Raw genomic sequence first — 14,150 nt, forward strand, 5'->3', positions numbered from 1 at the left:
TTTGGGGGGAAGGAAGGGCCTGGTCTGTATCACACGTGTTGAGGACGAGACAAGTGATAGTGACGCAAGTCCTATTTCCTGGTTTTGCTTTCCTACTCTTGGCAGAGACAACGCCCCATTATGTAACTTGCAGAAACGCTCGTTACATATCGCCCCTCCTTATCTTAGATGGCCTCCATCTAAGCTGACTATTGACTGGTTAGGCTTCAATTATTTACCTATGTATTTAAACAATCTGATTGCTCAAGTCACTGGACCCATTTGGAGTAATTACATGATAAGTTAGTTTACATAATAAGAGTATAGTATTCTTCAAAAGTTTATGGTTAAGATTTGCCTTTTATTCCGTTGTTGGTCACTGCACTATTCACTTTCACTTGTGTTCGCTAATGGTTTAGGGTCCCAGGATTCCTTCCTGTTTCGTCCTAATGTGGGCGACGGTCCTAGGGCGGCCCTCGGAAGTGGCTCCCCGTGGATAGGAACAGGTGCAGTCATCAAAAGGAGTAAAGTTGTCCATAGCTCTGAAACTGAGACTTGATTTAACAATATGGTAATTACTCCAAGATACATTCATATATTGGACATTTCGGTGCTTCGTAGGAAGGAGGTCTATCGTTTTGCCCACGCATAATGACAGGAACTGAGGCATTCCGCTGGGTTGTATGGCTTCTGCGATAGATTCGGTAACCTAACCATGATAAGAATGTGACCATTACACATGTCAGTAAGCTTAACCAAATGTGAAGATGAACTAAAGATACTATTTTCTGGTTCGTAGGTGATTCCATTTGTTTGACAACCATACATTTAGGTTTATTAATTATATCAGATGTACACTCATAGTTAGTTATATTAGTTTGGCGGTGATTTACCCAATGTATTGGTATAAATTGGGATATTTGTGCCTTTGTGGGATCTGGGAGAATGCAAGGGAACTGAGCCCTATAACATTTAGAATTTATACACATTACACATTGACAACCTAACTGAACTACTAAGGTTCCATAAGGGGAATCTCTCTTAAAACTAAAAAGTATGCTTTCGCATTTAACTGTTATTTCCACATCTGGTGGTGTCAATACTAAATAGGTCGAGACGTTTAATAGTACAGGTAAGTTAAGTACAGGGTCTTCATGACAACGTAGTGGGCAGTACTGTTCTATAGTAGTAGCATCCTGTGTAAATATAGACTTTAAACATCTGTAATCTGAGGTGTATATGTTTCTGTAAGGCGTAATAAAACATAGTATATCATTAGTTAGAGAACACGAGTGTTCGTAAAACGTCTTTTCATATTCATCGATGAGTACTTCATCTGATGTTAGTGTTATTTGGCATATGTTATTTTTGAATTGAAATGGTAGGGGTTTTATGTTGTACGCTCGAAATTTGGATCGTTTACGCATGATTGGTATTTTCAGGCCAATTAGGGTATATTGTGGTCCTATGGTACATTCTAGTATTGGAGTGTTGTAATATTGCCCTAAATTGGTCGTGGAGATGGCCAGAGTATAATTATATTTAGCTATCTTTCCTTCAAGTGTATCGAGATGAGATACGAGGGTGTTGAGAGGTAGTATAGCTGGGTGTACCTTTCTGTTTTGGCATGCTGAGGTTAGAATATGTAATAATTGAGGTGGATTGACAAAAGTAAGATCTCGAATATTAACCCAATTTGTTGCTGGAAAGTTCTGGATTCTATGTTGAATTTCGTTTATATCCTGTTCCTTTAAGAAAAGAGTACGTATGTGGGTTTTAGTAATGCGGAAATAACTCCATCCTTGAAGTGAGGGATCGGTAGTAATCGTAGTGTTTCCCAATGAGGAGGGCAAATCTTCCCAATCAATTATTTCAGAAAAAGCAGCATTGTACTGTAGACGATATAATAGTGGTACAGAAGTTTCGTATAATATAGGTGGGTCAATTTCGTTGATATAGATTCCTGATGTTACGAAGGTTTTAATTGTTAAGCCATCTACGAGTATGGGTGAGTGTAATGTAGAGATAAGGACGGCTAGTCATGCTGTCATTGAGAAATGTACGGGTTTATTTCCATCATTGAGTTTACGGGGCAGTGGTTTAGGAACTGTTCCTGTTCCTGGTTGTATTTGTACTTTAGAAGTATTGTCATTTGTGAAGAGAACCTGTCTAGAAGTGGCGTGTGAGGGTTGGCTTACTAAAGGAGTGAGTTGACAACAACATTTTACATATTTCTTACATATCCAATACACAATGAATATCATTAGAATTAGAATTAAAATAACAATAGAATAATTAAGGAATTCATGAAATATTTCCAGTGAAGTACCCAAAGCTTCAGTGGTTTGGATTTGACTGAGTGCAATCAATTGAGTGGTCATAAGACGATTCTTATATATTGTCCATGCTACCGCAAGAGTAAGGACTATATTCCAAACAAGGCTTAATGATATTTTGGAAAGATTCTCGTTAGAGATATCAGTTTTTATATCTTCCAAATCAAAATTAAGATCGTCATTTTCCTCATTCGGCTCTGTCTGAGTTGATATTTTCAAGAATGGTATCTTCTTGGGCCAACTAGCGTCTAAGCAATCATTAAAATGTTTGAATTCTGCGGCTTTACCTCCAGAAAATAAGACATCTATTTTCATCGTTGGTATTTTTCCCCATGAAGCGGGCAAAATATGGTAGCTACGCAGCTTGTCACTAGTCTGACTAGAGCATGGAAAGGTTCTAGGAATTACAGTTTCTTCTGTTATAGATAGAGAGCAATTACATGGAAGGGTAATTTCGAGTGCACCGGCTTGAGTTTCATAAGTATCTAACGTAAAAGACCTGCCGTTGCATTCGCCTTTTATTTTTGACGGCGGGTTGGTGATTACATACTGGTCTTGTGCAACTTCCGTGACGATAACATTACTTCCCTCGTAGCATTGATACATACAGTGGGCGGCTAATTCCTGAATAGTTGCGCCTTGGCGTATCTTTTGGGCACACGAAGAGCCCAGGGTGGCATCGTGACCAAAACGCGGTAGGTAACACATTGGAGAATTGTGCGGGTCGCAGGTAGCTAGGAAAGTACCTGACAAGAGTCGAACCGAATTAGTACTAGTGGCGGAAAATAAAGGTGGATGTATTATGTTACAAGTGCTGTTTTGCCATCTAAAAGGCACAGTGAGGAATTCTTCTAAAATAGGGATCTCGCCTATTTTCGTGATTGGAACCTTTAATGTGACTACTACCTGTTTAGGAGAGAACAAGCAATGAGCCAAAGGTACAGTGTAGTATTTCATTAGTTGAGATGTTGGGATAGCTAACTGATATCCATTTTTTGCCAAGGTAAATTGCAATTGTTTAAGATCTCTTTTTAATGTTTGTGGCCTGATTAGATATAAAGGAATTTTGTGTGAGAAGCAAGAAGTTCTAAGTTCCCTTATTTCGGCATTTATTGTCGAGCTCATTAATAATTGGTGCAACACAACAGATTTCAAAGCCAATATGTTCATGTTATGAGTCGTTCGATTTGCACTATTTGCTAATTCAACTAGTTTATTTCCGAAATTAGATTTTAGTATGTCTACTTGAGATTCGAGTTTAATCACAGTGTTATTCGTTTGTTGAATTAGTTCGCGAAGTTGGGATCTCAATAAATGTACCTGCTGATGCTCGTTTTTAAGACTAGATGTAACTTTGTGGATTTCCGAATTAAGTGTATGCTCATTAACCAAAATGTCATGGAACTGACTTTCACTCAAAATTCCGCAACACCAGTTCGCGAAGTTGCCAATAAAATTTAATCCAAGTCCACGCGTAACTCTGTCATACTTCTCAGGAGGTGATGGAAACTCTACATAAGTATCATTTAAATGTAATAAAAATAGTTGTTGTAATTCACTTACCATATGGTCCAAGGCATTGAATATTTCGGCGTCGTGGTTCGTTTCCACATAATTTACCTTTCCTGTTTTTGCCAATGTTACCAATGAATGGTCAACCACGTTGTTCACTGGAAGATCCTCCATGTAGGTAAGGGGAACACTTCCTTCATATAGGATCACCTTCGGCAACTGTCGCCAGTAGGCTCCCGGTGTAAGCCTAATAGTGGGAATGGTCCATACACCATCCAAGCATAAAAATAGGGTTAGGATGATCATTCTGAAACTAAAGAATGCGTGAGTGACGGCAATAATCCAATTTTTCTCCCCACCAGAAAAAGCTTCGTCCCGAAGCGAACGAGGAAAATAAGAAAGAAAAAAAAAAACTTGGAATTAGTATTTATAAGAATAATAATAAAAAATAATAATAATAATATAATAAGAATGAAATAAAAATAAGAGAATTCTGATCATAACGTCGATTAACATACTACCACCAAAAAAAAAAAAATATATGACTAATACTGAAATGACTAGAGCTATAACGGTAATATAAACTTTTTTTTTTTTTTTTTTTTTTCAACTGACCATTAGGGAAATGTAAAATAACTAGGCAATGAAATCCATTAACACAATGAAAAAGGAACAAATCGAACTTAAACTAAACTTAAAACTAAAGAGTATAATAGAAAGTAATATATACATTATGTACATAGCGGAAGGAAAGTGAAATTACGGCTCATATAATCCCACTCGAGCTTCCAAGAATGAAGGCACATAATGGAGTAGTCCAGCCTCAGAATCATAAAAGGTATGTAAGGTCCACAAATCTCCAGCAATTCCTATTAAAGAATGAATAAAAGATCGTAGTTCACGGGCTCGCTCGTCGAGCCAGGTGAGTCTTAATTGTTGAGTAGGTAACCTATGTAATCCCGCTCGCAAAAAGGTGATAATGTCATGAACAACATACAAATATGCCGCGGAATCACGCGGAAGTACCGCGGGTAAAACATTGAGACCTTCCTCAACATAGGGGTTGTCACCAGCGACAAATGCTCCCGGGAAATCCACATTAAGAAAAACGAATATCAGTAATTCAATTTCTTCATCCGGGTTTGAAGGCATGAAAGCATCCTGAATATCTACTGCTCGTGGTACGTAGAAATGTAGAGGTAGCGATGGGACTTCCGGCAGAAAGTCACGCTCAAAGTCCTCTGTAGAAATGACATTAATAATATCATCCTCATAATCCTCTTCTGATATTGACATGGCAAGAGGGGATGAAACAAAAGGAATCGTTGTGAGACTAGAAATTGAGTCTACACTTGCAACGTCCATGTCTGGGTGATCTGGAGAACCATTCATTTTAGTACGCAAATAAATCTAATGTTTGTGAGGCGACACTAAATTCACAATCAAAGGTGAAGTCTAGCTGGTAACGTTCATAGTATTTTAAAATAAAAGATTTAATGTGCCCCAAGGACTGCTCCAGGAAATTGTCCTTTTCTTCAGCTTCTCCTGAGCATTTGTTCACAAATTTAATAAATAATAAAATTTCTGCAGACACTACTTGTTCACACACTGAATTTCGGATATTTCCGACACTAGGAATCTCAAAGACTTCCGTGGTCAATCTGTATAACCAATGGTCAACATGGATGGCCATATCTGGCGAAGGGTATGCAGGGTACGAACATATATATGTAACACCATTTGATGGTCCCTAATTGTACTACTATAATTCTTATGCAAAGGAAATGTCACTTTTACTAAAAATATCATTAAACAATTAGGATTGCATCTCTATAACCATTAATCAATCTTTCCCGAAGTGGGGACTTCTGAAGGCGCCTTTGGTATTAAAAACTCATTTAGTTGTTGCAACAATTGTAATACTTCCAAATTATCTCTATCGCCGAAATCAAGCGAAAAATTCCTGTAAATTCCTGCTTTCATATGAATTCGAATAAAATTTCTGGCAATTTCTGTACAATCGGAAAAGAATTTGTCGGCCGACTGTGTTTTGAACAAAACAGCTAGATACTTGTTTATTTGTTCAATTTTCAGGGGTTCTAAAACTCTAGAGCACGGAACATTCAATTGAGAGGCTATTCCTTGGACGATTGATTGGAATTGAGGTCCTGCAGGCGTTATTACTAAATCCAATCCTTCGATGGTGACTTTTCCTAAATAACCGTTAGACATAGAATTTAAGAAAGAGAAAAGAAAATACGCAATGAGTTCCACTTGACCTTAATTTAATGAACTACGGAAATGAGAATACAAATTAAGCTACAAGGGTATGTAGCATTTACAACAGAGAAAAAAAAAAATCGTGTATAAAGCAATATAAGCCTTAAGATTATCGAAGCGAATGAAGCGGATACACAGTTTACATTTGTATTTGTGTTTTATTTGCTGATTTACGAGTATTGTGTAGCTTGCGTATATTACACGCGCATAAAAACTTTAATTTCTTACGTGACCAATTTGAATGGAATATCATACGGCAACTAGAAAGAGAAAAAAAAAATATATAATAACTTTGTTACATATTGCGTAGTGGCAGAAATACGACTGCTCATAGTTATTTGATTATGCTACCAGATATGCGTTATATAAAAAGAAGCAAATTTTATGCAGCTCGTTTCAGCACAGAAAGTCGCTACGGTGAGGATTGTTCACCGGAAACGAGATAACTGGGTGACCGCGAATCGCTCGAAGTTTGACGAAACGAAGGGGGGGGGGAGAAATTGTTACTGATTACGCACTACGGAAAGGGAAAGGAAGACGACTGCAGCTATTTGATGTTCTTGTTTGTCCGGACTTAAGTTTCGTCTTTTCCTCCTGCCAATCGTATGCGTTGCGATAATCCAACAAGTGTAAAAAGAGAAGGAAAAAAAAAAGAATACATCTACATATAGTCTTAGGAAACCTATACATTTCGTCTATGAGCTAGAACTACAATTGCACATTGATTGATTGCCAGTATAAAATAACAAACTTTGACTACCACTTGGATGATACCTGCCTGGTAATCAAAACACTTGATTTGAGTCGCGATTGTTCTTCAGTATTTAAATCAATTTTTTTTATACTAAAATATCCACTAAATCATTCTATCATAATATTACGTGTAATCGGCGTCCCGATTAACTTTGGTGCATAAAACGAACTTTCTCTACTCTGGTTGCTGTGCTGGACGTGTCCAATACCGTTTTAAACGAGATATGTTTACCCGCAATGTTTTCTTGCCTTTTACTCTTTCTACATCGTAAACATTTTTTCCTCTAACATTTACAATATGGTAAGGGCCATCATATTTGCGTCTCAACTTATCTGAAAGCCCTTTTTGCCTGGCAGGCATATATACCATAACTAAGTCACCTTTCGCGTATGAAGGTTCTGTTCGTTTACTGTCGTAGCGGTTTTTAGCAGTGTGATGCCGTTTATCATGCAATTCCTTGACTAAAACCTGTACGGAGCGTGCGTGTGTGCGATATTTCTCAGTAAATGGGTCTGTTGGATTTGAACCTAATCCAGCCTCGAGGGGAAACGTCGGTTTTCTTCCGAACATAATTTCGTATGGGCTTAGCCCAATGCCGTCAAGTGCACTGCAATTTGAGGCATAGACGATGAGGTTCAGATAAGATACCCAGTCTTTCTGATGACGTGCAACATACTTGCTCAAAATATTAGCAAAGCTACGGTTCACCCGTTCCGCCTTTCCATTACATTCAGGGTGGTACCCACTTGTATTTAGATGCTTGATTTTGAGTTCGCTCAAAATATTTTCCACCAAAGTTGCTTTGTACACTGATGCATTATCGGTAAGAATGGTAGAAACCGGCCCAAAGATAGTAAAAATTTTCTGGACGAAAAATGAAGCTACATTCTTTGCCGTTAAGCTCCTAAGGGGTTGAGCCACTACCCACGAAGAGAGCATATCGACAGCGAATATAATGTACTTGTATCCATTACTAGGTGTTATTGGTCCAAAAACATCCGAACTCCAGGATTCGCATATATTCCCGACAGGTAGCGGGTGAAGAAATCCTTGTTTCTTACCTGTAGGTGTATTTTTCTCCTGGCAAATCTGACATGAGCGTACATAATCTATTACATCCTTACGTGCTGTTTTCCAATAATACCTATCATTTACTTTTTGCAAGCATTTTGTTTGACCTACGTGACCTCCTGTGTATGGGGAGTCATGTATGTCTGATAACACGTCATTTACCATATTATCAGGGATGACTAGCAGTTTCCTATTGCCGTTTCGTCTATATAGTACGCCGTTTCCTAGTTCGAAATATCGGACGGAAAGATGTGTAGGATCAGTTTCCTTTAACTCGATTAGCTTTTTTACGTTAAGGTCTTGCAATTGACGTGTTCTTATTTCAATTGCTCGATCATTCACCACTTTATCGACCTGTTGATCGATAATACCTACTATATCACCGTGGTCGATAAAATCTCGCTCTTCTTCTGTTAGTGGGTTTGTAGCACTGCGACTGAGGCAATCCGGAACGCAATTAAGACGTCCTGGACGGTGTCTTATTGCGAACTTAAATTCCGAAAGCCTTATGCTCCAGCGAGCCAAACGATTGGTGAGATCCTTCGCTGTTCGTAACCAACAAGCTCCTGCACTATCTACTACTGCTGTGAAGAAAGTGTCTGTCAAGTATTGACGAAAGTGAAGCACTGAGAATACAAGACAGTATACTTCCTTTTCGCAAATACTATAGTTAACCTGGGGTCCCGTGAATAACCGTGAACAAAAAGATACTGGTTGGGTGATGGTTTTCCTTTCATTTTGTGGGTCCGTTATCACGTGACACAACATTGACCCGAATCCAAGGTCTGAGGAGTCACAATGAAGCTCTATAGGCAACGCCGGGTCAAAATGTCGCAACACGGGGGCGGACGAAAGTCGTTCTTTCAACTGATTAAATGCAACCAATTGTTTTTCCCCTATTTGAAAAGGTACGCCTTTCTTCGTAAGATCAGTGAGCGGTTTAGCAATTAATGAAAAGCCTTCTATAAACCTACGAAAAAAATTTGCACAGCCAATAAAGGATCTAACCTGTTTTAGATTCGTTGGGACTGGAATATTCCTGATAGCTTCCACCTTCTTTGGATCGGTGGCGACTCCATTTCGTCCTATCACATGACCAAGAATTTCCGTTTCTCCAAAGGCAAAATGGCATTTACTAGGCTTAGCCTTTAAGTTAGCACGCTCTAAAGCTAGAAACATTTTTTCTAATCTCTCTAAATGTTCTGACCAGGTGGTACTAAATACTATTATGTCATCCAAAAAAACACACAAACTATTCCACTTCAAACCTGCAAAAACTTTATCTACGCATCTCTGAAAAGCTGCTGGAGCGTTAGCCAAGCCAAAAGGTAGCCTAGTATATTCAAAGGTTCCTAAAGGGGTAACCAGTGCCGTTTTGTGCCTATCTTTTTCTGCAATCTTCAACTGATGGTACGCTGAGAAAAGATCAAGCGTAGAAATGTATTTTACACCACTCAGGTAATGAATTATATCGGAGATTACTGGTAGACAGTAATTTGGAACCTTCATCTTTGCATTAATTCCGCGAAAGTCAACAACCATGCGGCAAGAACCGTCTTTTTTCGCTACAAGGATAATAGGTGCTCCATATTCAGATTCCGATTCCTGTATAATACCTAAAGAAAGCATTTTCTTTAATTCTGATTCTATAAATTCCCGTTGTTTTGGAGACACCCTATATGGCGTGCGCCTGACTGGAATATCATCCGTAAGCGGAATAGTGACTTCATAAGCATTAGTTACACCTAATTGTTCAGGAGATGATACAAAGCAATGTTTATATTTCTCTAATAATGTCAGTAACTCACGTTTTTGTACCTCTGTGATATCTGATGAAATATCTAAGTCCGTTTCTACATTAAAGTCTTTATCTTCAAACTTGAAAGAACTTTTCAGATTTTCGTCTTTTATCGCGTCTACATATTGAAGCCGCGAATCGTTTTGAATGAAAGAAGTAGAGGGAGGAAATATTTCCTCCGGCTTGCACAAAGTTCCAATTACACAATTTGGTGGAAAAGTAACCTGAAAATGATTCATGTTAATAATAGGTATACAAGATGTGGTGTGCGAATTTATGAGTAGCCTAGGAACTAAACAGCGATATTGGTCATAAAGTCCATTGTTTACTTCTAGAAGTAAATCTTTGTTAGGGGGAACTGACGAAGAAAAACTTATAGTTAATTCTGTGTATTCGTAAGGTTTTAGTACTGCAGAATGCGAAGAGAAAAGTTTAAATTTAGGTGTGGCTTCACTGTCTGTCGTGTTGTCCTCCGTTTCTAAGCGCGGAAGTTCGTCGAAGAGAGTCTTATCTGCTACGTCACTAGGATGTGTCATTGAAATACTTTTCCTACCCGAAGGAAGGTTATCGCTGGCCGCGCTCGATGTTTCTTCCGGTTTAACTTCCAGTCGGCATTTGCAAACTACGCGAGACAATTTCCGTTCGCGATTAGTATTGGAAGCAAATGCGACGATTTTCTTAGGAGGTATGAACATAGATGGTATTTTTATAGATTTAATGTGTAAGTATACTGAGTCTTGTCCGGTTGGCGATCGTGTAGTCGTGTTTTTGCATTGGTCGTCTTTCCGTATTTGGGTTCGAATCTCATTACTCACACTAGTTGTGTGTTTTTCCTGAACGTACGGTACAAAGGATGGATGAGGTTTCCGTAACATTACTCCTGCTGGGTTTAAATATCTAACAAAACAATTAAAGAAATCTGCGCCTAGAATGATACGGTCTCTTAATGAAGGATTTGCACAAACTGCCATTTGCATACCAATTTTATGTGATCCAATCCAAAAATAAAAGTTACAAACTGGAGTGTTTCTTGAGGCAACACCCGATAGTGTAGACAATGTTACTGAACCTGTCCTTCTAGCAGAAATCTTAATATGGCGAGGTAACATACCAAAATGTAACAAACTACAAGTACTACCTGTGTCTATAAGTGCTGGAAACTTTTTCCCAAAAATTTTTACATTTATCATCGGTCTTTTGTTATAGTTTTCGTTTCCTAATGAGAAAGAAGAACAATTTTCTGCACGATACGATCGTTCTTTCAGGGGTTTTGTCTGATTTGGGCGAAGGCGACCCCTGTGGCGCATTCCCATTATGCGTTTGGGTTTTCTGAGTTTCTTGGAAAAGGAGAAGGATTTCGTGGCCCTCTGTTAGGATTTCGCTCATAATTCCTATGATTATGACCTCTAGAATCACGGCCTTGTATTGAAAAAGATCCGCGTCCTCGAGTGGTCGAATATCCATTATTTGAGGGGTATGATCCTTTGTTGGGACAGTAACGCGCAAAATGAAATTTAGATCCACACGTAAAACATAGCCTATCACCATTTCTACCATTGTTACCGTTATTAGGTCTACCTCTAAAAGATGTAGAGCCTCTGCCTCTTCCTACACCTCGCTGCGAATGAGATTTCCATCTAATTTCTTGTCTCTGATTTTCCGGGATTTGAGACTGCTCCATCGCATGCACATAGCGCTTTTGATTTTCCGATGGTCCTGAAAAAGTTCTCTCTCCGGGATTTGATCCCTTTACAACTTGCGCGTAAGATCGCGAAGCAATGTCAGCTTGTCGTTTAGCACGCTCTAAAAGTCGCAAGTTGGCTAATAAGTCGTCCAATGTTTGCGCTTTCATAGTTACTAATTTCTCGGCGTCTTGCGCTTGTAACCCATTACAAATGAAATTAATTTTCCCTTCGTTATTCATATTCGGATCTGCTTTGTTACACAATTTCAACACATCATAAAAGTAATTCTCTATTGACTCTTCGGGTTGTTTCTTTCGTGCAGCTAGATCGAGATAAGCCTGTCCTACCGGTAAAAGAGGTTGAAAAGCCTTTGTTAACGCTTCTTCAACTTGTGCAAAACCTTGCAAATTTTCCAGCATTTCACGGTTTAAATCCCAATACGCTAACGCGCTTTTCTTTAGATACGCCGGTAAAAATGTGACCTTTTGTGTGTCTGTCCACCCTAAAATCGAGGATACTCTCCGATATGTGTTAAAAAAATCAGATATACTCTCTCCCGGATCCGCGTTGAAATTTTCTGGTTGAATAGACGGGGTTCTAGCGTAAGAACACATGGTGGGATTCGAATTAGTAGCTGCAGATGGAGGGTCAGGCATTTCTAGTATGTCAGTTTCGATAGGTAGAGGTGTACGTATTGCTTCCTCAGAGCAAGCAGGAAGTGGACACGTAACGGTGGCAGTAAGTAGGGGTTTGCGTTCACCAGTCGTCTGTTGACGCGTAAGAACCATTAAACAACTCGATTATTGTACAACGACAAAGCGGACATCCTAACAAAACACAACAATCAAGTTTCGACAACTACCTCATTTCGACCAACAGACCACCAAGAAAGCACCAGAGACAACCTCACCAAACCAAACCTAAAAATTTCAAACAAACCTTCGTCAGGGAACGCGTGATATTTGCTCCACTGTGAAACAGAGAGAACCGTAAAAACACGTAGCAAGGTACTGGGTTCTTCCCTCAGCTGTAAGCAGAGAACCGCACCTCCACCATTCTGTAACGCTTGCGGGGTGTCTGGCGTTACGAGGGGGACTATTTTCTCAGATGGTAGACATTAATACACAACCCGTTAATATATATATCTGTTATTTATTATTCTAATGGTTAACAGTAGTGATTACAGACTAACTCCCTATCTCTATGGCCATTTAGTGACTTGAGCTATTCCTATAAGTAATAAGTCCCAAGTGTCACCACTTGGTTAAGTTGAGGCTTACCCTCTAAGATAGGAGCAGCGAGCTATGGCGCGGCCTCTTGTCGTCTTCCGGAGTATCTGGACTCAGCCCCTTTTCTATGATTCTCCTAGTATTTATTAACATGGGCGTCCTTGTCTCAATTCCCCAACCCAACTTAGTATACCGCAACCTTGTGGTTATTTTAGCTGACAGTCCTTTCTGGGGGGGAAGGTATGGCCTTGCTGACCATGACGAAGGCTTGTGGTCCGTAGACCTCGAGCTTATCGTCCGGGATGCCCCCAGAATATTCACGGTCAAGGCTCTGGCCTTGTTGAGCTAAACCACCAAACTTCCTGTAGGTAGCCTTGTCAGGAACCTTGCCCTTGATAGTTTTTGGGGGGGAAGGAAGGGCCTGGTCTGTATCACACGTGTTGAGGACGAGACAAGTGATAGTGACGCAAGTCCTATTTCCTGGTTTTGCTTTCCTACTCTTGGCAGAGACAACGCCCCATTATGTAACTTGCAGAAACGCTCGTTACAATCTGAACAGCATACTTACAGATAATGATGAAGAAACAGGCAAAATATTGTACATATTTAACAATAATTTAAATCATTACCAATTACCTGTAGGTGGTCAATTGCAATTTATTACAACCCCTGAGGGTGATGTTAAGATTTCAATAGGGAGAAATATTTATAGAATTAAGCACTCAAACATGATTTCTGGCACTGTATATACTGTTTCTGCTGGTGACTGCTTATATATTGAGGTCCCTGGATCATATGACAAGCTTATACCCTTTTTTATAGAATTAAGAATCAGATACTCTATAATAAATAACCACTAAAAGAAAATGCCTAATGATATATTTGGCCATACAAGACATGAAGATCACAGTGATGAGATTCTGATGCTTGATGTCAGAGTCAAGAAATTGAGAAGTGATTTACAAGCTTTACAGACCACACTCAATGCCAGTCTTCAATTAGAAATTACAAATTTACAATCACAATGCATGGACCCTCTTCTTAAAATTGATTCTGAACTCAAAGTGCTGCTTCAGAAATATACTGATCTGGCAACATTAGATAATTTTCAAAGTTTAGAAGAAGCTGTAGCAGCTCTTCAAGCCAAATTTAAGACCCAGGCCACCAACTCTGAGCAATTGAAACAACAATTGGAAGAGCAAATAAATAATGTCCAGGCACAGCTCCAAACAATTGTCAAAAGCATAAAATCACAGGAAGATTTTGATCTAGTGATTTCCACTCTAAAAGAACAGATTCAATCCCTCCAAATACCTAATCTGGATCCTCTGAACAATGCCATAGACGAGGTTAAAGAAAAAATTGAGACACTTGAAAATTTTATGAACAACTTACCATCTTCTGATGCTTTGAATGCAATAACTCGGAGTGTAGCAAATATTAAGCTGCAACTTGAAACATATGAAGATTTTGGAAAAATTCAAAGTTCCATAACCCATCTTGAAG

General features: G+C 39.0%; 1 protein-coding gene across 1 annotated transcript; it reads right to left on the reverse strand.

Annotated features, from left to right (window-relative positions):
* Nucleotides 1-2,308: 2,308 nt before the first annotated feature.
* LOC145982623 (uncharacterized) lies at nucleotides 2,309-12,738 on the reverse strand (the record flags this gene model as incomplete). Its single annotated transcript, XM_083116009.1, has 3 exons — nucleotides 12,696-12,738; nucleotides 6,336-6,367; nucleotides 2,309-4,140 (listed from the first exon to the last, which is right to left on the reverse strand). A coding segment is annotated over exon 3 (1,825 nt), but the record flags the coding sequence as incomplete, so codon positions are not given.
* Between the last annotated feature and the right edge of the window lie 1,412 nt (nucleotides 12,739-14,150).

The sequence above is a fragment of the Lepisma saccharinum genome, unplaced genomic scaffold, assembly GCF_977018435.1.
Source record: "Lepisma saccharinum unplaced genomic scaffold, izLepSacc3.1 HAP1_SCAFFOLD_252, whole genome shotgun sequence".
Classification (NCBI taxonomy): Eukaryota; Metazoa; Arthropoda; class Insecta; order Zygentoma; family Lepismatidae; genus Lepisma; species Lepisma saccharinum.